We start from the raw sequence: 25,197 nt of genomic DNA on the forward strand, positions 1-25,197 counted from the left end.
GGCTGCTCCAGCCTTGGATCCCCTTCCTTCCGGTTAATCTTAACTGGTAAGCCTCACCTGGTAAGGGTGAGGTTTAGTGGTTAATCGGCTAACCTTCACATCCCTAATTCAAAGAGGAAATTGTTTAAACCCAAAGGGCTCATCTAGACTATGCAGAAGATTCTAAAGAGACTATGCAGATTCTGCAGGAATTTGCATATCTTCTTCCGATTTCACTTTAGAAAATGAAAGTAGTCCAGACGCGGGGGTTTTTCAGCAATCTCCCCCCTCCCCCCGAAAAGCTGCGTAAACCTCATTTTTTGAGGAAAAGCGGCTTTTTTAAAAAGGGAGGGGGTGTTGCCGAAAAACCCCCGCATCTTGACTACTTTCACTTTCAAAAGTGATATCGGAAGAAGATATGCAAATTCCCGCAGAATTTGCATATCCTCTTTCAAATCTTCCACATAGTCTAGATGAGCCCAAAGTGAACAGATAGAGCAGTATTCAGTCAAGGAGCATTAATGGAGAACACGGAAAACAAAATAGTTCCTAACCCCAAAAGGAAGGGAAAATTTAGGAAATAAATCTCAAACTTCACACACTCTTGTTCTGGCCATACACGCATGTAACAAATATTGATGCTAACGATTACATGTGTATGTTGAGAGGAAAGAATATGCATAGATATGAGATATAGAAGTTAACAGTTCACAGACAATATATGCAGAACATTCCCAAAGAAGACTCTTGTACAGAAGGTGATTAACATTGTAAATCATGTAGTCAAATTGGATATTTTCAATTAATATCAATATAATATCTTCTAAGGAGCTGACAACTGATGTTAGAATATGTCTTTCTCTTTGAAAAAACATTGCCACAATTTAGTTTTGAGAGCCTCAAAGGAAATAACTGCTTTTCTGTCTCCTATACCTGTAGCCTGTGCTCTAAATAGCTTATCTAGCACGTGCTTAGAAATAATCTGTGGGAAAAGCACCTTTATCAGCCATAGTCCTAGAAATGTTATCTTTTTTAAGATTTTTGGTGTTATGATAATTTGCAGACTGAGGGTATATAAATATTTACATCCCAGAGACTCTGTGGCTCAGAGAATTGAGCTCTATGATGTTTCTATGGGTAGGACCAGCCTGGTCTGGCACCCTCGGGATCTGAGTGGTCCTGAACCATGGAGTTTGCCGGACCAGGGGAGGTCAAGACTCTCCTCCCAGCCCTGTTCCCTGCTGCTAGCCCCATTGCCCCCAGCCCTGTCAGGACTGCGCTTCCATCTGGGCTCAGGGCTGGGCTCCTCACCACCGGGGGGCACCAGTTCAGGCTGCTTTCCCAGCTCCTGGCCATACTGCCTCTGGCTGGGCCAGGGCTCCACTTCCCACTGTGCTGGCTCGGTTGTCGCTGCACTCCCTGCTGCCTCTGGCCAAAGCAGGGCTGCGTTCTCGGGTGCCAGCCCTGCTGCCTTCAGTGCAAGCAGAGCAGCACTCGCAGCTGGGACAGTGCTCCCTGCCACCAGCCCCAAACGGGGCTGTGAGCCCCAGTGTGCCAGCCCCACTGACACTGAGGCTGCACTCCCCACTGCCAGCCTAGCTCCTGAACCTGGCCAGCCAGGACTCTCTGGTCTAGCAATATCCATCCGCCTGGACCATGGATGTTGCTGGACCAGAGACTCACGAATTTTAGAGGTTTAACCTGTATTTCCAGCCCTGTCAGGTCAGTACACATGAAGCCATAACTACATGATGGATTGATGGTCTATGTGAATCCATTGTTGGTATCAATCTGTTCCCAGAAACTGCTCCCCACATTTTAAGTGATATGGTCTAACAGCACTGACATAGGTAACAAGGGGGTCAATTTTTGTCTATCTCAGAAAAGCCATGCACTGGATGAGCATGAAACTACCTTATCTTGCATAACTGGCTGGATAATCATTTTCAGAGAGTAGTTATTAACGATTCAGAGAGATGCTGGAAGGGCATAACAAGTGGGGTTCCGCAAAGTTCTGTATTGGAACTGGTTCTGTTCAATATCTTCATCAATGATTTAGATGATGGCATAGAGAGTATGCTGATTAAGTTTGCAGATGATACCAAGCTGGGAAGGGTTGCAAGTGCTTTGAAAGATAGGGTCATAATTCAAACTGATCTGGAAAAACTGGAGAAATTGTCTGAGGTAATTAGGATGAAGTTTAATAAGGACAAATGCAAAGTACTCCACTTTTAGGAAAGAACAATCAATTTCATACATACAGAATGGGAAGTGGCTATTTAGGAAGAAGTACTGCAGAAAGGGATCTAGGGTTCATAGTGGACCATAAGCTAAATATGGGTCAACATTGTGACGCTGTTACAAAACATGCTTCTGGAAGTGTTGTGAGCTAGACCTGAGAAGTCATTCCTCTGCTCTGCTCTGCACTAATAAGGCCTTAGTTGGGGAATTGTGTCTGGTTCTGGTCACTGCATTTCAAGAAGGATGTGGAGAAATTGGAGAAGCTCCAGAGAAGAACAACAAGAATGATTAAAGGTCTAGAAAACATGAGCTATGAGGGGAAGACTGAAAGAATTGGGCTTGTTTAGCTTGGAAAAGAGAAGATTGAGAGGGGACATGATAGCGGTTTTCAGATATCTAAAACAGTGTGACAAGGAGGAGGGAGAAAAAATGTTCTCATTGGCCCTCTGATGATAGGAGAAGAAGCAATGGGCTTAAATTGCAGCAAGGAAGCTTTTAGGTTGGACATTAGGAAAAACTTCCTAACTGTCAGAGTGGTTAAACACTGGAATAAATTGCCTAGTGAGGTTGTGGAATCTCCATCAGTGGAGATATTTAAGAACAGGTTAGATAGACATCTATCAGGAATGATCTAGACCAGGGGTGGGCAATAATTTTGGGCAAGGGGCCACTTCAAAAATTTTTCAAGTGGCCCCAGGCCACCTGGAAGGGGAGGGGCCAGGATGCTTCTAAGCTACCCACTCTCAGAGCATGATTGATCTGAGGGTGGGAGAGCCCCTTTGCCCCCCCTTTCCACTAGGCACCCATATCGTTGGCAGGGCGGGAAAAGGCTTCCCACACTCCCCCCACCCCCAGGCCAATTAGGCCCTGGGGGTGGGGGAACTCGGGAAGCCGCCTCCTGCCCTGTGAGGAGTGTACAGCGTTTCAAAGTGCCGTATGCTCATGCAGGGTGGGGGCAGGGTGAAGGAAGCTTCATGTAGCTCCCCAGGCCCTTGCAGGGCAGGGGTACGGTGTGAGGAGGCTTTGCACTCCCCGCTGCCCCCAGGCCAATCAGGGCTTAGGGGCAGGGGAGTGCGTGGCATCTCCTCCTGCCCTGCAACGAGTGCGCAGCACTTTGAAGTGCCATGTGTTCCTCACAGGGCAGGAGGAAGTTTTGTGCGCTCCCCCACCTCAATGCCCTAAATGGCCTGGGGGCGGGGGAGTGGAAGGGCCTCCGCCGGCTGGATCAACCCACTTGCGACTGGCTAAGGATGTGAATGATAACAAGAAAGGTTTCTACAGGCATGTTAACAAGAAGAAGGTGATCAGAGAGGGTGTGCGGCCCCGAATGGATGAGGGAGGTAACCTAGTGACAGATGATGTGGGGAAAGCTCAATGCTTTCTTTGCCTCTGTATTCACGGACAGGGTGGGCTCCCGGACTAATGCGCTAAGTGACACAAGATGGGACGAAGATGGACAGCCCTTTGTGGGAAAAGAACAGGTTAGGAACTATTTAGAAAAGCTAAACGTACACAAGTCCATGGGTCTGGACTTAATGCATCCGAGGGTACTGAGGGAGTTGGCAAATGTCATTGAGGAGCCTTTGGCCATTATCTTTGAAAAGTCGTGGAGATCGGGAGAAATCCCAGGTGATAGAAAAAAGACAAATGTAGTGCCCATCTTCAAAAAAGGGAAGAAGGACGATCCAGGGCACTATAGGCCGGTCAGTCTTACCTCAGTTCCTGGAAAAATCATGGAAGGGATCCTTAAGGAATCCATTTTGAGGCACTTGGAAGAGAGGAAAGTGATTAGGAATAGTCAGCATGTATTCACAAAGGGAAAGTCGTGCCTGACCAATCTGATTAGCTTCTATGATGAGGTAACTGGCTCTGTGGACATGGGAAAGTCAGTGGATGTGATATACCTTGACTTTAGCAAGGCTTTTGATACGGTCTCCCACAATATTCTTGCCAGCAAGTTAAGGGAATGTGGATTGGATAAATGGACGGTAAGATGGATAGAAAGATGGCTAGAAGGCTGGGCCCACCGGGTAGTGATCAATGGCTCGATGTCAAGATGGCGGTCGGTTTCTAGCGGAGTGCCTCAAGGTTCGGTTCTAGGACCAGTTTTGTTCAATATCTTTATTAATGACCTGGATGAGGGGATGGATTGAACCCTCAGCAAGTTTGCGGATGACACTAAGCTAGGGGAAGAGGTAGATATGCTTGAGGGCAGAGATAGGGTCCAGAGTGACTTAGACAAATTGGAGGATTGGGCCACAAGCAATCTGATGAGATTCAACAAGGACAAGTGCAGAGTCTTGCACTTGGGACGGAAGAATTCCAAGCATAGTTACAAGCTGGGGACCAACCAGTTAAGTAGTAGTTCTGCAGAAAAGGACCTGGGGGTTACAGTGGAGGAGAAGCTGGATATGAGTCAACAGTGTGCCCTTGTAGCCAAGAAGGCTAATGGCATATTAGGTTGCATTAAGAGGAACATTGCCAGCAGATCCAGAGATGTCATTATTCCCCTTTATTTGGCTTTGGTGAGGCCACATCTGGAGTATTGGGTCCAGTTCTGGGCCCCCCACTACAAAAAGGATGTGGACGCATTGGGGAGGGTCCAGCGGAGGGCAACCAAAATTATTAGGGAGCTGGAGCATATGAATTATGAGGAGAGGCTGAGGGGGTTGGGTCTGTTTAGTCTGCAGAAGCGAAGAGTGAGGGGGATTTGATAGCAGCCTTCAACTTCCTGAAGGGAGGTTCCAAAGAGGATGGAGAGAGGCTGTTCTCAGTAGTGGCAGATGGCAGAACAAGGAGCAATGGTCTCAAGTTGTGGTGGGAGAGGTCCAGGTTGGATATTAGGAAAAACTATTTCACTAGGAGGTCAGTGAAGCACTGGAATGATTTACCTAAGGAAGTAGTAGAGTCTCCATCCCTAGAGGTGTTTAAGTCTCGGCTTGACAAAGCCCTGGCTGAGTTGATTTAGTTGGGATTGGTCCTGCCATGACCTTCTGAGGTCTCTTCCAGCTCTATGGTTCTATGATTCTATGACTTGGAGGACCAGATCTGGCCCACGGAGGCCCTTTTGCCTACTCCTGATCTAGACAGTGCTTGGTCCTGCCATGAGGGAAGGGGGGTGAACTTGATGACCTCTCGAGATCCCTTCCAGTTCTCATGTTCTGTGATTCCCTAGAAATGCTACATGTGAGTCAGAGCTCAGGCAGATTGGTTGGGGCAATATAAGACATTTTACTGATGCTTTGGAGGTCTTCATCTTCGAATTTGGCACTTTACACAATCACTAAATTTACTGCAGAGGTTGAGAAAAGCTTTCTTAAAGAGCAGCAACTGTTTGGAGATGGTTTTCAGTCTTTACTTAAATAAAACATTTTAATTTTAATGTGTAGAGTCTCAGCTGAACTATCCATTTTGTGGATTAGTTCAACTAAATTTCATAGGTGTGTTCAGGGAAAAGGGATTCACTTAAAAGAACAGGCAAGAGTATCAAGACTGTAGTATCATCAAAAATAGATAAATTTGGGATCTTTGTTATTTAGTTGTCTGTGGTAAACATTTAAATGAACTCATTCCCTGCTGTGAAATGAGCCATGCTAATTAGCAGGGAATTTTTTTCCCTTCTACATTCTGTGTGGAGGTTTTCTAGTTTGGTTATGCTCCAGTGTTATAGCAAGCAACTTGGACAATCATAAGTCACATCCTTTTTAACACCTGTGGAGCTTTTAAATAGGTTAAATATAATTGAGCTAGCAGTGAAGTGGTTTTTAGTCAGTTACAGAGAACAAGTAAGCAAAATAAGCACTGAGGCCACTAAGGTTTTATAAAATAGAAGTAGACTCCTTTTCAGGTTAAAAAATGGAGACTATCCTACTTTTGACTGGACAGTATTAGAGAAGAATTTCCTTGGGGAAATAAACATGGCAAGGAATCCTTATGGAAAGAAAAAAAAAGTTGGTATGGTCTTGAATATTCAAGTAACGTATCAATGCGCTCTTGACTACTGCATGTCTAATTTGGAAGGTTTCTATACTGTTGTACGATAATTCACTGCAGGAACATGTATCATGTTGACCTGAATGTGTTACAACCTTCAAGGGAAATTAACTTGAGTTCCTACGAAAAAACAGAACAAAACTTTCTATCATAATGCATTCTGAGGACCACACCTGCTTCGCAAAGCTCATTTATATGAATGAAATGTCAGGACAAAGCTGGGCAGGCAATTGCATTTGCTGGAATACCTGGTATATCATTCAGCTGTGGAGCAATTAACAGACATGGTTTAGTTTGTTCCCAAAACAGCAACTTTCTAGTAATCAATCTGAATTATTTAAAATGAGAAAGGAAAGACCACCGAGATTCTAATCTTGAAAAGGACAGCCTTTATCAAGTACATGTTCATCATGTCCATATGGGGGTGGAATAGACTGCCATATGCTCTAACCATTCTGGCTGTTTATTCAAACCTCCTGGGTAAACAGTTGCTTATGTCCAATACAAAATATTTGATTACTTCCATGGGTTTTCTTTGTGCCACAAATTAAGTTAATGCAACGTTATTCCTCAGTCTGACCGTGGCAATGGAAAGTAATGTAAAGGTATGGATTTGTGGTTGAGGCAGAGCCGTGGAGAGATGACAATGCCTCAGGCCTTTGCTAATTAAAATGGGCTGGTTCTTTCCTTCTAAAGACATGTTATTTCATAGGAGAGGATCCAGAAACTCGACGACTGCGAACTGTCAAGAACATTGCTGATCTGCGACAGAACTTAGAGGAGACCATGTCTAGCTTACGGGGAACCCAGGTTTCTCACAGGTAGTGACATGAATTGTGTCTTTATTGAGCAGTGAAATTACTATTTTTTTTATATTACATGTCCTGAGTCTGGCTGGGCAAAAATGATGAATGCTGATAGTGGAGGAATTAATCTGGCTAAGCATTTATTACGCTTTTTTTTTTAACACTGAAACCACAGATCCTGATCCTTGTTTAGTATTTATCAAGATTTATGAAGAGTAAGTGATAGTGGGGCAGGGAATAGGATGGTTGTATACAGAACCTCAGTCATAGAAAGAGCAATGCTTGTTAAGTGCGTTAGGTGGTGTTTGAATAGAATTGTGCAAAGGTTACCGTTTAAAATGTTACTTTGGTTTACTTATGAGTAACTTTAATGCATTTCCCTCCCCAGATCTATAATACTCTGTTTAAACAAGCAGGTGAACTGTGATTGACCTGCTTGATAAAGTGCATAACTTGAATTCCTAACTGGACTTTGGACAAACAAAGCTTTATAATAATATTATTAGTGATGCGTATGTACAATTTTTTTTTGAGTAAAGCAGTGTTTAGAAATCTCCGGTAATATTTAAAATATGCTCAAGATAAGCAAAAGCTGTGATTACGTTTGAACATTCTGTGAGGCTGCTGTTTAAATATTCAGCAAGAGGCTTAGGAGACTATGAGATCTGCCCATATGAAGGACCTGATCCTGTGAAGTGTTCAGCTCCCACGGTGTCAGTTGACTCACTCTGTTGAACCCTTCATAGGATGAAGCCATAAATGAGCTCAGCAGATGAAGGTTTGTAGTTTTGCCAAGTTATGCCATTGCCTGTGCCTGCACAGATAAACTCCCAGTGCATCTACAGTATTTTCCTTTTAAAGTCTCGATTAAAGTGACAGCTCATTATGATTTAATTACTGTAACCACAGGATACCTATGCCTACTCATGCTTGTGCAGGATTTCTCATGCTGCAAGTAGCCTGAGCCCATTTAGTCTATTTTAGCCAGAGTCCAATATAACTGAGGGTGACAGCCAGAAAGGAAATTGGGATTAGTTTGGGAGACGGAATCTGCAGCTCTCGAAGAGGAGAAAATAGACAGCTCATATTAGCTATAAAAATAAAGTGTATATATGAGCCTTAGGCAATATATTTAATGATCATGATATGAAACACATTTGAAAATCAAAGTACTGTGTAAATAGATATAAAGTCCTCAAGTTTGGGAAAACATATGAAATTAATTTTTATATATCTATTTTTCTCTTTCATTCTTCATTGAGAGAACATAAATCGAGAATTAGCTAACTTGAATATCTCCAAACTGTTAGCGTATTTTATAAAGGTAGATAGAAAGGAGACAAGGGATAATAAAAATAGCTGCTCAAAGTAAAAAAGTGGTCTTTTAATCAGCTTAAGCCTCCTACCTGGAATGGTGACACTATCAACTATGGACTAGGCTGGACTGAAAAAAGGAAAAAATGAGCTTGGATACATTGGGAAGAACCAATACCAAACATTAATAAACATATAAATAAATAATCCTCTTTTACTCCCCAATGCAATATTGATGGTCTGATTAGGGAGACGCTTTATTTTAAAGTAGTGTTAAGGTGTGGTAGATACATTAGGAAATTTGTTTTAGGCAAATAGTGCATTTGATACCTTTGCCGGTATTTGGAAGTTACGTTCTTTTATGATGCATGAAACAGAATTGCCTGAAATCTAATGTTTCTATACAATGTCAGTGAAGACTAAATCAATTGTTTTTTTAAGCACATTGGAGACCACGTTTGACACCAATGTCACTACTGAAGTAAGCGGTCGCAGTATTCTCAGCTTGACTGGAAGACCAACACCTTTATCCTGGAGACTTGGGCAGTCTAGCCCCCGCCTTCAAGCAGGTGATGCTCCGTCATTGGGAAATGGGTATCCCCCAAGAGCCAATGCAAGCCGCTTCATCAACACTGAGTCTGGCCGTTATATATATTCAGCACCTTTGAGGAGACAGCTAGCATCCCGCAGTAGTAATGTTTGTCACATGGACATCTCAGACAAGGGTGGTGATGAAATAGATCTTGAAAGCATCAGCATGGATGCCACTGGCTATATGAGCGATGGTGATGTTCTGGGCAAGAATATAAGGACTGATGACATTACGAGTGGGTGAGTACAATTAATTTGGTTCTTCAGTACCGTGCATAATGGAACTCTATAGTTTTCAGTCTTACACTGTTACTTTAAATGACTACTTAAAGGTTACAAATGCATTGTGCCCATTGTTCATGAGAATTTGGAGTGCAAGCATTCACACTTGAATGAATGTTGACTAGAATGTTACTCATGCTCTCTTTCTTTCTGTCATCCTTAAATGACATTCCTCCTTCATTTGGGTGACATAGTGAACTTCAGAAGTTTCTGTGCTTAGTTCTGATACTGAATCTCTTGATGCCAGCCTGAGCTAGAACTCTTACAGGAAGAGACTTTTCCATAGAATCTTGGCATCTAAGGTTTAGACTGAACCTCAGATTAACAACATGTTTGAAAATGGTAGGGGATTAAAATCCCAACTTTTTTCAAACTTCGACAGACTTTCTGTTTAAGTTGTAATCAAAATTTCAGGTGAAGGCAAAAGAAGGAAATTGTATTTTAGGTGAATTAGGGTGCGTCTACCCTGCACTGTTTTTTCTGGAATAACGGCTGTTATTCTGAAAAAATAATACTAGCATCCACACAGCAGCTGTGTTATTTTGAAAGAAAATCGAAATAACGGAGGGCTTTTTCTGACATCGATAAACCTCATTCCATGAGGAATAACACCTCTTCTGAAAAAGTTCTTTTGGAAGAGTGGTATGTGGACACTCCACTGCTGCTGGGTCAAAATAGCTCCTCACCAGGGCCATTTTAAAGTTATTCCTCCCTCGTGCCTCCTGGGGCTCTACATTGAGCGTCCACGTTAGGGGGAGCCTGCCTTAGACTAATTTTGAGGCTTTCTAGTAGTATGGACGCTCTCTTTCAAAATAAGCTATTCCAGAAGATATCTTCCAGAATAGCTTCTTCCTAAATAAGCTTGCAATGTAGACGTACCCTTAGTCACCTTATTTCTAGTAAATCTTGGAAATACGGGCACCATAGGTTCTTCTTACTGGGGCCTTTTTCAGAAAAGCCTTCATATTCAGTAAATCACTTACTGAATCGTGTGCTTAATTCTTCTTGAAGTTAGTGGGATTTTAGCATATCATTAAAGTTAAGCACATGTTTTAGTGTGTTCCTAAAAAAGAACATACTCATGGATCTGCTTAAATGCTTTTCTGAATTAGGGTCAATGTTTGTCTGATGTTTGCTGCAGTTTTCATTGTCCCCGCTAGATGGTGAAATTGTGGTATTTTTACATTGCAACAGAAAGAATTTGCTGTCTGTGTCTCCCAGTGATCACTCAACTTACAGTAGAAAGTCCATGTGTTTTCAGATCACCAGAAGGCTGTGCTTTTACCTTTCGGTGGATTGGGAGGGGGTGGGGAATTTAATATGTAAGATACAACTTAAAGAACAAGTAATAGATGAAAAAGGAGGAATTCTACATGATGGACATTTATTTAAACTGTGCAAGATTTTAGGTCAATATTTTAGCATTTCTTTAACATTTCACTAGAAAATTCATTTGTATGTAACTACATCAACATTTACTTTGTTACAAAACTCATAGTAATTGATCTGAAAATGATGAGTTTTCTATATCCAGTCTTTTCCTTTTTTGGCAACATTCTATCCTTTAAAAATATCTTTAATCTTTTTTAGTATTGCTTATAATAACGGTAGCTTAGTCCAAAGATTTTAGAATCTCTTATTGAAACATCTAGAATACAGCTGTTTTTTTGTAGTATGCAGTCATTATTATGCAACAAAGTTCAGAAAATTAAACCACAGGGGACCTTAGAAACATCCAGTTCACTCTGTTCTACTAGAGAGTTTTGGAAATTTTCTTTTTTCCTTTAGGGATTGTATACTAAAGAATCCAATGGGAAAGGTATTTGGAGGAGAAATAGTGAATTCTCTGTTTCATATAAGGAACTATTAGTTGCTAGAATACAAGAACACCCATTCCTAAAATCATCCATGTTTATACAAAATAAAACAGCTTGTGCTTTTGTTTGCAGTGTTCATTGTGCTAAAAGTTACCACTCTGTTCTTGGCACAAATGACCTTCACCCAAAACTGGATTTTAAAATTGGCTGGAAGAGAGAGAAAGTTATTTTGACTATTGCTGTGGTCATTATAAAAGACTTAGGGCAACAATTGTGTGAGTTGTGGAATGTTGAAGGAAAGGGATGGTTTTAGCTATATAACTGGGAGAAGTTCATTCTCATGTGGCAAAATACTGCCACATAGAGAGAAGATGGTCATACCAGTACCACCTTAGCTGAGCCCTATGTTGAGAACTTAATTGCTGCGTAGGTCTTGTGCTGGCCCTCTGAACACCTCATCTGTAGCAAGTCATGGACTTTGAAAGGTGTGGACCAAGGTTTCCCAAAGTGTGGTCTGTGGAGTCTTGGGGCTCGGTGAGAAAATATTAATGACATTTGCATGACCCGGTTATTTTGTTACTAATTTTGTTTTCTTGAAGGAAAAAAAGGAATTTATAAGCAACTAGGGGCCCCCTGCTGGCTATGTTCACCAACCCCCCTGTCCGGGGGTAGGCAGCCCCAGTTCTCCCCCCGGTCACTCGGGAGAGCCAGGTCGAGGTGTAGCAGCTCTGGCCTGCCCTGGGTCTCCCCACTCCAACTGCTGGGGCAGGAGTTTGGGCTGGACTAAGGCTGCGGCTGGCCCGGCTTTCTCCCTCTGGTCACCTGGGGGCTGGGCAAGACCAAGGCCACAGCTGGCCCTGCCCACTCCCTCTGGCAGGGAGGGGAGATGGAGCAAGAGTGGGAGGAGGGGGATGGGGGCGAAGCATGTGGCGCCCAGTCCTCTCCCTCTGGCAGGGAGCAGGAAGGGGGAAAGGTGCGCGGTGCCCCCTTTCCCTCTGGCTGCAAGGGGGAGGCCACAAGGTTCCAGCCCCCCGCTAGTGAAGGGCAAGGCTGCGCAGCTCCCATGTGCCCTTCCCCCCAGACCACCAGCAATGCTGCACATGTCCTGCATGCCCCCTCTCCCCACCCAAGGCTCTGCAACTTCCACGCACTCTCCCCCCCAACCCACTCCCCGTGAGGATCTGTGACTTCTGTGCACCCCCTAGCCCCTGTGAGGCCATGTGTCTCCTACACCCCCTTTCACCCATCTGAGACCCTATTGCCCCATGCCCTCCTTCCCCACACCCAAGCCCCTGCGCACCCCCACCTGAACCCACGTGCCTCCTGCTCACACACCCCTGTTCCCCCTACCATAGCCTCCACAAGGCAGTGTGGCTCCTGTATGGCCCCCAAGCCTTGAAAGGTTGCATAGCTCCCGTGCCCCAACCTGAGCCCCCACAGTTCCCACATGCGCCCTAACCCCCACCCGAACCCCTGTGGCTCCTGCACACCCTCCATCCCCCCACCTGAGCCCTGAGAGGTTGTGCAGCTCCTGTGCACCCTCCACCCAAGCCACTGCAGCTCCCCCACACACCACCACACCCCTCTTCTGCCACCTGAGCCCCCGAGAGGTCGCTCGGCTACCGCACACCCTTTCCCCCACCCGAATCCCCACGGTTCCCATGCACTCCCACCTACCCCAACCTGAAACCGTGCAGCTGCCATGCGCTCCCCCAGCTCCCGCTCATCTCTCCTCCCCCGCCCTGGATGGCAGAGGAGCTGTGCGGTTCAATTTAAATTCTGGCAGCCGCCCACCCATGTGCCAGATACCAGAAGGATGCTTAGGGGCCAGCGGCATGTCGGGGAGAGGTTAGTGCCAGCCTATGCAGTGTGGAGCCAATAGGGGATCATGGGGGTGAGGAGACAAAATAATGCAGTCACGTGGCCTCTCCCTGGAGCAGCGGGGAGGGAGGTAGCAGCATGCCCTGGGATCCACACATCTGATGGCACCCACTGCCCCAGGCCTCGCCAGGGCAGGTTTGAGAATGGGGGAGGCCATGCGGCTGAGGGCGGAGGGAGGGGCTGCGGAATGTGGAGTGACGCATGGCGTCATTCTGTCGTCTCACAGGAAAAACCTTTTTAAAGTATAGTACGGATATACAAGAAATAAAAATAGAATTCTAAAACTTTGGCTAAATATGTGGGTACCTATTGAATTAAAAATTGTGATATTTTAAGGGCTCTGCTATGTTTTCAGGATCCCGTAGGGGCCCTGTGGCTGAAAAAGTTTGGGAAACCCTGGAGTGGACAATAACACATTTAAGGCAAAAACATCTATTCTTTCAGGTTATACCTGCTAAGAAGCAGAGTAGGCTTTTCTAGTGGAAAAGAATGACTTTCTTGGACTAACTGTGGTTTTTTTCCATCATTACACCTTTCTCACAATATAAATGAGCCTATCTGCAGAGAACTGTCATGTGTTCTGGGCCATGCTTGTCAGTCTATTGCATAGGACTCCAGCTAACGTTGTGCTCAGGAAGTTCATTTTTCTTTTATCCGAACCGAAAATGGTCTTCCACAGAATCATAAGCAGATATTGTCAGTTTCAGTTTTTTCACATTCTAGAATTTCATCTTACAAAAATAGACAGTAATTATGAAAGACAAGAATAAAAAAGGTGTAAGGGCCTGGATGTCTGTTTCCAGAGACACTAATGGCTGTATAGTTCTCCACATATCATTTGTTACTTTGTCATCCTGGTCAGCCTGTTCTATATAGCAATGAACCTGCTGAAGTCCAGAAATGTAACCCTGGCCTTCAAAATGTTGAGTAACAGTCTATAATGGATTCACAATGCAATACATATGAAATAATAAAATAGATTACATTTTGGTTTTGCCAAGCATTTTTCTTATTGTGTGCATCTCAGCATGAGTGCCAGTGGTAGTATAACTGCACAGCGACATTCTGTACTCAGCAAGAGTTCACATGTAGTATTGGATATTGGAACTGACTTAATTGAGGAAGAGAGAATATGCGACAGGATTCTTATCTGCTGCAATTGTTCAGAGTGCTATGGGATTTTTACCTTTCACAAGGACAGCCAATCAAAGATCAGAAGCATGGCTGCATATAAACAGCATTTTTCTTTCTAACATGCGCATCCTTAATATAGGGAGTCATGTTGTTGGCTGCCCTGGCTGACTAAAAAATACTTTTATTTATGTCAGCACTGCAGAGTCAAAAAAGGAACAGAAGAATGACATGGACTCTTTTCTGGACCATGTATTATTTTTTCAATGGTTAACTAAGTCCCAATGACAGAATCTTTATTATTGGTGATGTCACAGCCAGAAAGAATAGGTTCACTTGGAGATAATTATCAAGGTTGAGGTTTGAGAGTTGAGGGGAAAACTCTCCCATATTTACTTATAAATGTGTGCACATTTGAAGTTCGAACAGTATCAGAGATAATGAGTACCACACAATGCTGATTTTAGAGATACTTTTCAGAATATAATCATATGGGTTCATTGGAAGAGAGGTAGTCCTTCAGTGATGCCAAGACCAATTGAAGAACATGAGCTTGATTTTTTTTGTCTCAGAGGTGAGGGTCTTTACCCATAGTGAACCCTACAATGTTGGATTGCTCTCTTTGTTAAGAAAAGATTGTTTTGTAACCTCAGTGTTATGAGTCGTCTTCCTTGATGTGAGTGGATTTGTAGCAACAGAAAATAGAGCAGGATAGCAGGGTGTCTTAGTGGGCCAAGGGTAATATAGGATTTAGAAGTGAGAGAGCTTGTTTGTAAAGACAGTATTGATGTGGTTTGCTCTTTAAGATAAGCTGGAGGACAAATGAGCCCAATGCTTCCTTAAGTTATCCTAAGTATGCTACAGAATGTAGAAAACAGCACAAAAAGGCATTTATAGCATGAATAGGCCTTTATTAGTTGGTATACATTTCACTTTGTCATTTTCCAAATTGCTGCAATGCCGTGGTTTGAAAAACCTTGGATCTATGTTTTTATTGGCAAAATGATAGGACAGGAAGCCAAAATATTTGTTACAGCCAAAACAAATCCAATAGCCAAGATAAATTATTTTAGCCCTTGGTTCCTGAGGCTTTCTTTTAAATTCAACAGGTCATGGGAAGTTCCATTTTTCCTGCCTTTCAGTTCTGTTCAAGAAGGGTTCTGGCAGAAATTAGTATTGATTGAATAAGGTTAGAAAGAGTGCCTTTCTTTATGGTCTGATCCAGCAGAAAAATATCTGTGGTTTCCCAAACCTTTGCTAACCTAACTCATGCTGGGTCTGCAGCAAGCTGTCCCATCCAGGTGAGATATTATCTTCTTTCTTGAAACCAAAAAGTTGGCAAATCAAAGAGAATTTGAATTTTCCTGGAGTGGGGAGCAAAAAATGATCCTGTATCATGCTCCCCAATTTCTTAACTCCTAATGGCTGTGTAGCCTTAGGCTTTTACAGGCCTAGATATGAAATAATTCCTGTCTCCTTAGTAGGAATGTTAAAATGTGTTTGTTTTTGTAAGAGTGTAACCACTGAAATTTTCAGCGGTTATATGTTTATGGACTGGAGGGCAGGCAGGAGCTCTTTAATTGGCTCCCCCGCGAACACTGGCTCCCATCTTCTCCTCTTCTACCCCCCACCTCTGAATGAGAGGCAGCAGCATGGAGAGACACAAGGATCTCACCTCTCCTGCCCGCCCCCCCCCCCCCCCCCCCGTGCCCGTGTTCCCTCTAAGCTGCGGACTTCACAGATGATTAATCAGCCCCGCCCAGTCAGAAGCTCAGGGTTCCTTGACTGGTCTGGACTGATGAATCACTTGTGAAGCGGTGCTTCCGAGTAGCTTAGAGGGAGCACTATCCCCCTCTTCTGCCTCTGTGGGGGGCAGTTTCTTGGGAACTGGCACCCGCGGGGAGCCAGCTTAAAAGCTGTGTTCCTAATCTGCTTCCCTAAGGCTATGTTTAAACTACATCCCTCTTTTGAAAGAGGGATGTAAATTAGATCGAAATTGCAAATGAAGCCAGGATTTGAATTTCCCATTCTTCATTTGCATAATGGCGGCCGTGCATTCTTTCAAAAATGGGGATTTCGAAAGAGAAACAGCTGTCTAGACGCCGTTCTTTTGAAAAAACCCAACCCCTTTCTCAAAGATCCTGTACTCCTCAAAAAAAAATGACATGCCCTAAGTGTGTAGCCCTACCAATTGGTCCAGTTGGGCTAATCAATCCAAAAGGGAGGCACAAGAAGTTGTCTGTGCTTCTCAGTGAATTCCTGTCTTTCTACTACATAGGACTCTAACTTCCTATGCAGCTCTGCTTTCCTGGCTTGTCTCTGGTTTGTGCTTCTCGCCTGTTGCCAGTTATTTTCTTCCTGTCTTGTTCCTCATCCCTACCCTGGTCTCTGGCTCTGACCCTTGGCTTGACTCCTGATTCTCACTCTATTGATTATCCTTGGCTTGACTTTTGGCGCTGAGCTTTGGTTTGACTCTGATTCCTGCTGTAACCAGCCAAGTCCTAGTAGTGACACTTCATCCATCCCTTAATTTTGGTTTAATTGTCAAGAAAGAGCAGTTTACTCCCAAACTCCTTTTTTCTGGGGTATTCATTTTCCTTCCATTTATTTATGTATGAATTTATATTTGTGTTCGTACACATGTACACATGTATTGTGGGATGATCCCGCTTTGCTTATTTGAGGCTTTGCGGTCTCTAGTGATCTCCCTACAAGGATTGTCAAGTGAGGATTTAATGGTGAGGTGGAGGGAGGTTCAAGGAGAGAGCAGGTTGAGAGAGTTTGGGAATTCAGGCCTTATGATGGCCTACTGTCACCAGAACTAAACAGGGCCACAAATGGGGAATTAGGAATGGCATTTTAGCTGGCAGTTTGTCTGTCTGGCACAGGGTCCTTGGAAGAGATTTATGTACATAAACTACATAGGCCTAAAGCAGTCACTGAAGCAGAGTTTTATCACAAGCTGAATATTAATACTCTGTGCATATAGTATAGCAGATAAGAGTGAAGGAGGAAGTCAGAGAGAGGATGAATTTGCTTAAGTGTTGAGTAATATAAACTAGATTTTTATGCAACTCTGATGCCTCTATCAATTGATATTACAATATGTTTTCATTGCCAGTCTAGTTATTGTCTGGAAGATATCTTAGATTCTGAAGGATGTGGTTTTTTTTTTTTCATTTGCACTTGTTTGTCTGCCCTTCATTGGGGTTGAGGTGAGCAATTTTCTTGGAGGAAGAAAACAAGGGCTTATATATTTCACAACTTAAGAAAAAAGTTCTTGTTATAATAGTTGCTTTCTTAGCTGTTCTCAAAATGATTGCTACTATAGATGATGAGTGGCTAGCAAGAGGTAAGAAGAGAAGAGAGAATGAAGATTAGAATAAGAATCTATTTCTAGCAAGAGGTAAGAAGAGAAGAGAGAATGAAGATTAGAATAAGAATCTATTTGACTTGCAATTCAGTTGTCTTTCCTCAGTATTTTTCATTGTTTGTGTAATTCTGGCTACATTTATACTACAGTTGAAAGTTGACTGAAGCTGGAGTTGATGTACCTTAACTTGAGTTACCATGGGGTTTATGCCATGGGGCGTTGATTGGAGAAACTTTCCTGTCAAATTCCCTTATTCTTCTTGTTTGGGGTAGAGTAACAGGGTTCACGGAAGAGCAATCTGCATTGATTTGGCAGGTCTTCACTAGACCTGTTAAATCGATTGCTAGTGGATCGATCTCAGAGCATCAGTCCGGGCTTTAGATGTAGCCTTTGAAATTCTCTGTTTCTGATGGCACTAGAAGCCTAGATGTTGCCATTTAGCATGAGAAGCCTGTTCCAGTACTGTATGATTTAAGACAAGGAGGGGAAACCTCAGGTCTGTGGGCTGGATGCAGCCCTTGGCTTGCCTAGATCCAGCCCTTCAAGCTCAGTGCCCCCCTTCCCCAGCATAGGGGAGCCAGCGCTGATGCTCTAGCCCCTTCCCCCCACTGCTTCCCACAAGGCTGAAGCACAAAATCTACCTGGCTGGGCCCTCCTAGGCTCTGGTGTGCGAGGAGAATGTGGGGAGAGTCTTTCTCCTTATCCATCAGGGGACACAGGAGAGAGGTTTTTTCCCTCCACTTCTCACTTGTGTGCGGCCCCCGACTAATTTTCCTGTTGGTCAGTGGGCCCCAACTCAAAAATGTTCCCCACCTCTGATTCAAGATCTACATTCAAACTTTTTGTTGTGTATTCATACAGTTCTGAATCTTTGGCTTTCTACATCTTAGTATGTGTACATGGTAGTTCAAATGACTCCCCAAATTAGAATATTAAGCATTGGTCTATATTACAATATCTATATTACTACTTACTTACTATTTTCCACACCCCTGAGCAACACATTATGTTGATCTGACTTCTGGTATGGACCGTACTATGTCAAACCTTAAAATTTACTTCTTCAGGAAAAAACTCAGCAAAAATGTCATCATTCTTCTAGTAAATATAATAACCAAAAGCCTATGCTCTGAAGACCCAATCCAAATGCCCTTGAAATCAAATATTTGTCTTTCCTTTGACTTTGGGGACCCTAAAATGGAATTGACCTCTGTGTCATGCAGAACATTTTGGTTCTGATTTGTGCTATATCTGTGTAAACTATGAAAGTAACGAAGGATGGGCCATGTCTGTCTTTGGCTACGTCTACATTGCGCTTCCTTGCACAAGAGCATATGCAAATGAGGCACGGCAATCAATAGCTCAGCGCATCATTTGCCTACTTAATGAGCCGCCATTTTGCGCAAGGGGCTTTTGAGCAAGAGCCATTCTGCCTGAAATTTTGCATATGTTCTTGTGCAAGAGTGTGCAATGTAGACATAGCCTTTGTGTCTTCTATAGAGCTGAACCCACTTCTGGCACTCAACAAATAATAAATAAAGATAATAAGAAAATGGAGTATAAGCCATCAAAATCCTGCATCCAAATACTCCTCATCTTTGGGGTGTTTAAAATGCCGATATGTATCAAGGCCCAGATTTTGAAGTATGGACCAAATTGCAATGTTATGGCCCATTCAGGGCAATATGAAGTCTGTACCCTTTCTCATACCCATGCCCTGCACCCTGATTGATTCAAATTAGTTTCAGTGGATTGATCATTTCATTAGACACTGCAGATTAAATGATTTAGCATGCATGACAGGTCTTAATCTAAGTATGAATTATGAATAAAGGTGAAAACTACAGAAATAGGCATACCATATATGGCTGCAATATGCCAGCATGATGAATAATCATTAGAATGTAGCTTATTTTACACTTTCTCTGAATGTGCTATTTGTTTGAACTTCCTTGTCTAGTTGGAACAGGCTTCTTACAATTTGATCTACAGTACAACCTATGAAGTTGGTGGTTAACTGATTTTTCTTATAACCAGTGCTAGTCCAAAGAGTTATAAGTAGACACAGAACAACTCGGCCTGCTTTCAGTGGCCTTTATGAAATGGCATTAGGAAATTCTGACTCCTCAGAGAACTATTATGATATCCAGTTTTGGATGTGGGGGATTGTGACTGTCTCTGTGCAATAAAAATGAAAAGACAAAAATAAGGTAGTATTCAAATATAAAGTAAATCATGTCCTAAGAGCTGAGCATAAAAAGAAAAAAAGTCAAGTATTACATTAAAAAGCTATACTAGGGGTGTTAATATTGCCCGTGTACGCACACAAGTCAGCAAATGTCAAAGTTAATGTTGTATACTGAAACATTAACTCTGTCTCTTGTGAATAATGACAGCTTTTAATCAGTTCTGACATACTACTTCAAACGTAACACAATTGGATATCATAATGCTTTTTCTACAACTCCAGGGCCCATTCCCAGTTGCCTGAAGGTATAGTTCTTACCAACAACAATTGATCCCTAGGGTACAACTACACTGCAAAGCAAAACCTCCTGAGTTTTAGAATCTGGGTCAGCTGACTTGGGCTGCAGGGCTAAAAATAGCCATGTAAACATTCCTGCTACGACCGCAGCCTGGATTGAGACACCCTTCCTCCTTGCTGGGTTACAGAGTCAAGGCTCCAGTCTGTGCCTGAATGTCCACGGTACCATTATTAGCCCCGCAGTCCAAGCCCCATGATCTCAAGTCAGTTGACCTGGGCTCTGAGGCTCAGTGCTGAAATATTTTTCCTTTGCTTTTTGCAGAGTAGACGTACCCGTACCATGGGACTACACATTTGGGAAAGAAGTACACCAAGTCATAAATGTTTGCAGAATCAAACCCATAAATAACTTAGAGGTACACAACTGCTCAACAGTCAGGAGTAGGAATGTTTTAGCCAGTAACAGCCATCAAATCCTGTTCATTATGAGGAAGAAGGCCCCACCAGGTACCCTTGTGGCACCTTGCTTCCAGCACCCATGTGGGTTTTCTGCTTCTTCCCTCTCTGGTCCCTGGTCAGTGTAAAGGAGTGGGGAGAGCAAGGGAGAGGCTGTCTCAGATTTCCCAGTTACCATCAGATTGGCACTATGCCATAAAACAGAGTTTCAGGGTTTCTCCAGCACCCATTCACACCAACTCTCCCAGGATTCCTCAGTAATTCCTCTTTTGGGCTGGCCCACAACAACTCCCTTCAGGACTGTGGAAAAGAAATGGCTTTGTCAGAGCCTTTGGTTGTGGTTGTAAGCTCATAAGCCAGGGCCTTACCCTAAGCCCCGTTTGACTGTGAACTGTTGCGAAATAGTGTCCTACCTGCCCACCACCCTTGCAGCTCCCCTGCAACTGGGTTTCTTCCCCTTCTCACTATAAGGATAGAGTGGGGAATATGCTGTAGTGTTTCAGCTTTGGAAAAGGCAAAGGGAAATTGAAAGTGATAATCAGCTGCAGTGGTTTCAAAATGATCTGGACAAATTGGAGAAATGGTCAGAGGTAAACAGGATAAAGTTTAATAAGGACAAATGTAAAGTGCTCCACTTAGGAAAGAACTATCAGTTTCACACATACAGAATGGGAAGTGACTGTCTAGGAAGGAGTAGGCAGAAAGAGATTATAGAGGACCACAAGCTAAATATGAGTCAACAGTGTGACACCAACATGATTCTAGGATGCATTAACAGGTGTGTTGTGAGCAAGACACGAGAAGTCTTCCGCTCTACTCTGCGCTGGTTAGGCCTCAACTGGAGTATTGTGTTCAGTTCTGGGCACCGCGTTTCAAGAAAAATGTGGAGAAATTGGAGAAGGTTCAGAGAAGAGCAACAAGAATGATTAAAGGTCTAGAGAACATGACCTATGAAGGAAGACTGAAAAAATTGGGCTTGTTTAGTTTGGAAAAGAAAAGATTGAGAGGGGCATGATAGCGGTTTTCAGATATCTAAAAGGGTGTGAAAAGGAGGAGAGAGAAAACTTGTTCTCCTTGACCTCTGAGGATAGAACAAGAAGCAATGGGCTTAAACAGCAGCAAGGCAGGTTTAGGTTGGACATTAGGAAAAAGTTCCTAACTGTCAGGGTGGATAAACACTGGAATAAATTGCCTAGGGTGATTGTGGAATCTCCATCACTGGAGATATTTAAGAGTAGGTTAGATAAATGTCTATCAGGGATTGTCTAGACAGTACTGGGTCTTGTCATAAGGGCAGGGGACTGGACTCGATGATCTCTTGAGGTCCCTTCCAGTCCCAGTATAATAGGATTCTATGAAGCCACACCAGAATGGAAAACCAGATCAGGCAACAAGAATGGAAAGAGATGCATTGTGATTCCTGGTGGGGCAGGCCTCTGGTTCACTCCCATCAACTGAGATCTATAGTATTAAGTGGCATTTCCTATTGTGGGCTGCTGCTTGGTGCAAGAAGAAACTGAAAGGCAATTAATCTCCACCTTTCAGCTCTTTCTTATGTGGATCTGTAACAAACCCTCCTGCATACACATGTAGGTGTAACCCACACATCTTCTGGGTGTGGTGAACTGCCCCATTCTGACCACTTACAGAGAGAATGAGTCTGCTCTACATCCTTAGCTAACAGCTAGCTGGCTTTTAGCTCATGCATTAGAGGCTCATGCACTAAGTTCCAGAGGTCGCAGGATTGACTCCACCTAAAGATCACCCTGGGGTCTGTTGGCATCACATAGGCACTTGAGTGGGGATTGAACTTGAGGAACTTCTGCACCAAAAATACAAGTTTAACTTCTCCTTTAGCTGTAAGAAAGGACCAGCCACTAGAGGGAGATGCAATCACATACACTAAACCAGGGGATTACAACTCCATATCATTTACAAATATAGGTTGTCTGCATTGAAGAATTAGATACTAATGCAATTGAAATACAATGATTTGTCTGTTAATTGTCTTTTTCCAGTTGTTTTTTTTTTAAATGTATTTTTCTTCAAAAAATTAGCTGCTTTTCCTGATAGCATTAAAAGGGAGAATGAGATAGTGGGTCAATATATCACTTGCATAATGGCTTAGGTTTGAATAGTGCTTCAAAGGGGAACATAGAGCAAACTCCCCTTCCCTGAGTATATTACAGTCCAAAGCAGAATTGGCAAAGGGTGGCTGTATCACTGTCTGAAGTGATTCTCTAATCCCAAAACGGGATTTTGAAGTAGGACATGCATTCCTTTTTACTGTCCTCTGATCCCAAGAGAGCCATGTGAAACACATTTTAGAAAAGGCCCAGTGCTACTGCTAGTGTGACAAATAGCAAAATTCCCACTAACTTTGGTTGTGCATCAGGATTGCACTCCACATAGGCAACTGTGACTACAAAGCATGTAAAATATACAGCTCATATCTGCAAGCACCAAATCTCTTCCTGGAGATGATATACTTGATACCCATTCTTCTAGCAAAGGAAAAATCATAATATAGACTATCACCTGCACATCTGTGGACTTTATAATAAAGAGTGGACCCAGGAGACCAGGGAAACAGAACTAATCCTAGGCCCCAGCTGAAGTTACTAAAAATTGCTACCATGTGAAGGCTGTACAGTGGCTTAAGAGAAATGTGTCCCAGTTCGGTTCCCAGTGGAGAAGTATCCTGGAGAAATCTGTGTTTCACAGAAACCAGCTCCCCCATTAGTTGGTTTTCCCAGTACAAAAGGATCAAGTTGAATTTGGCATGGAGGAAGAGGCCTCCTTGGGGGGAGCTACTGCTTCCACTGCTAGTAACATAAGTATTTTCCAAGTACTCAGTTTCTCAAACTGAACTGTGAAATTCGTTCATGAGATTGTATTACAAGAAATTGCCTTTGTCACCTGTCTCTTTGATGGCCCTCACCTCCTTTGCAACCCCAAACCATAATTGCTGTTCTGAAGAATGCAGGGCATGCCTGGGGGACACAGGACTTATTCCATACTCAGAGCTTGCTTTCTCCCTCCTCCCTTCCCCCCCAAGTCCAGCTGTTTTGCACAATCTAATTAGATGTAAAATGAAATTCCTGCTGGGTATGAGTTGGTGTGATCCTGAAAGGAAATATTTGGATTGAATGTTGAGTATTTTGGCTTTGTAACAAGAAGACAATGCTGAAAAAGCTCAGATCCTGAATGCCTTCACCGAATTGTTGACATTTATGTGAATCCCAGCTTGGAATTTAAACCAGTGACAAAACCCAAACTGACCTTTCTTGGCTCGTTATTTATTTCTTTATTTTTTAATTTGAAGTCAGGCTTTGTGGGCAGAGAGCATGTTCCACCCTTTGGCTAGAAAGATAAAAATGCTGTGCTGATGGCTGGCAGTGGAAGGATGATGGTGGTCAGGCAAGATTGATTGGTGACCAGAATTTGGCAAAAAGTGAGAGAAAAGTATATGGTGAGATTCTAAAATGTCAGAGCAAAATAAGCAAACTAAAATGATGCTAACCTGACAAGTTTCTGGTTACTAGTGGACCTTCAGGCAATCTAGCAACGGTAATGATAGTTAGTTAAGTCATATTTCATTTGACACTGTCTTGGTTGCATCAACAGGCATATTTTGATCACATTTGTCATACTTTGTAAACAGTAGTAGAGATGTGTACATCAGAGCTTTAATTTGCTTTGTTCTTGTCTAACTACATTGACTGGTGTTGCAGCACTGACACTTAGCAATTAGTAATACCCATGACACTGTAACTAAAGCCTGGAAGAATACATGTTTGTAATGCCTGATTGGAAATCATGAGATGATCGATCTTTTGGATTCACTATCCTATTTGGACTTTGATTTACTTGAGATGATGAATTTAATTTTATTACTGAGGCAAAAAAGTCCTAGGAATTCCAGATTGTATATTGAAGCCTAGAATGTCCCTGAGGCTGTATATACTCACAGTTTGAGAATTCTGCTCTCCTGGCTATCTGTTTTGAAATGTAATAGCAAAGTTGAATAATTATGGGAATTGTCAGCTATATAGCCATAAGCATGCTGTTGGCGGTCTGAGTATGTGGGCAAGTACAGAGTGCATACAAAATTCAAGTGACTTGGCTTGCTAAATAAGACTTTGGTTGATTTGTGGTTATAACTTGATCCTGTTTTCTGTGTATGCACTTGGAGAAGGGGAAAGAAGTCACTTAGACATCAGAAACATCCTAAAATATTGAACTTGGAAGGATATACTATACAAAGTTTCATGGATACCTATAAGGCAGTTGGCAGAGCAAGAAAACAAGTCAAGATCTAGTTGCCAAGGGATATCAAAGGCAGTTAGAGGAGGAGGAGGAGAGTGGGGTAGTTTTTTCTTTTGCCTAGAACTGTGTTTCCCAAAGTGGTCTGCGGACCTACGCTGAGAGAGCTGCTACCGGGCTGCTTCTATTTGTTTACTTACTGGCTCCACATGTACAGAGCCTCGTGGCTCCCATTGGCTGCAGTTCGTCGTTTGCAGCCAAGGGGAGCCTCAGGACATTTTTTACGTAGCTGGAGTTGCATACTTTAAGCCGATCTTCCCCCATAGTATAGACATGGCCTTAGTCAGCATGGTGGATAAGTCTTAATGCTCTTCCTCATTACTAAAAACACTAACTAGGCATTTCTTAATAGTATACTGTTATCAAATACAACCTTTGTTCCTGGCTGACACAAGTCCCAGCTGCTATTACCAGGTGCTTTAAAGTAATTAATTGTGAAGTGTCAGGACAAGACTAGATATTTATCAGTGGAAGCATAGGCAGTTTCTTCTTGCCCAGCTGAGGCTAATGTGAAGGCGAGAG

General features: G+C 43.0%; 1 protein-coding gene across 10 annotated transcripts in view; it reads left to right on the top strand.

Moving 5' to 3' along the window:
- NAV2 (neuron navigator 2) overlaps positions 1-25,197 on the top strand; it is a 689,797-nt gene that overhangs the window by 539,187 nt on the left and 125,413 nt on the right. For all 10 annotated transcript variants that reach the window (XM_075927729.2, XM_075927722.2, XM_075927724.2 and 7 more), the window contains 2 exons: positions 6,926-7,034; positions 8,775-9,164. In XM_075927729.2, coding sequence (XP_075783844.1) covers positions 6,926-7,034; positions 8,775-9,164 — 499 coding nt within the window. The remainder of the gene's footprint in view (positions 1-6,925; positions 7,035-8,774; positions 9,165-25,197) is intronic.

This window comes from Pelodiscus sinensis, chromosome 5, assembly GCF_052426305.1.
Source record: "Pelodiscus sinensis isolate ZL-2025 chromosome 5, ASM5242630v1, whole genome shotgun sequence".
NCBI classification, from domain to species: Eukaryota; Metazoa; Chordata; order Testudines; family Trionychidae; genus Pelodiscus; species Pelodiscus sinensis.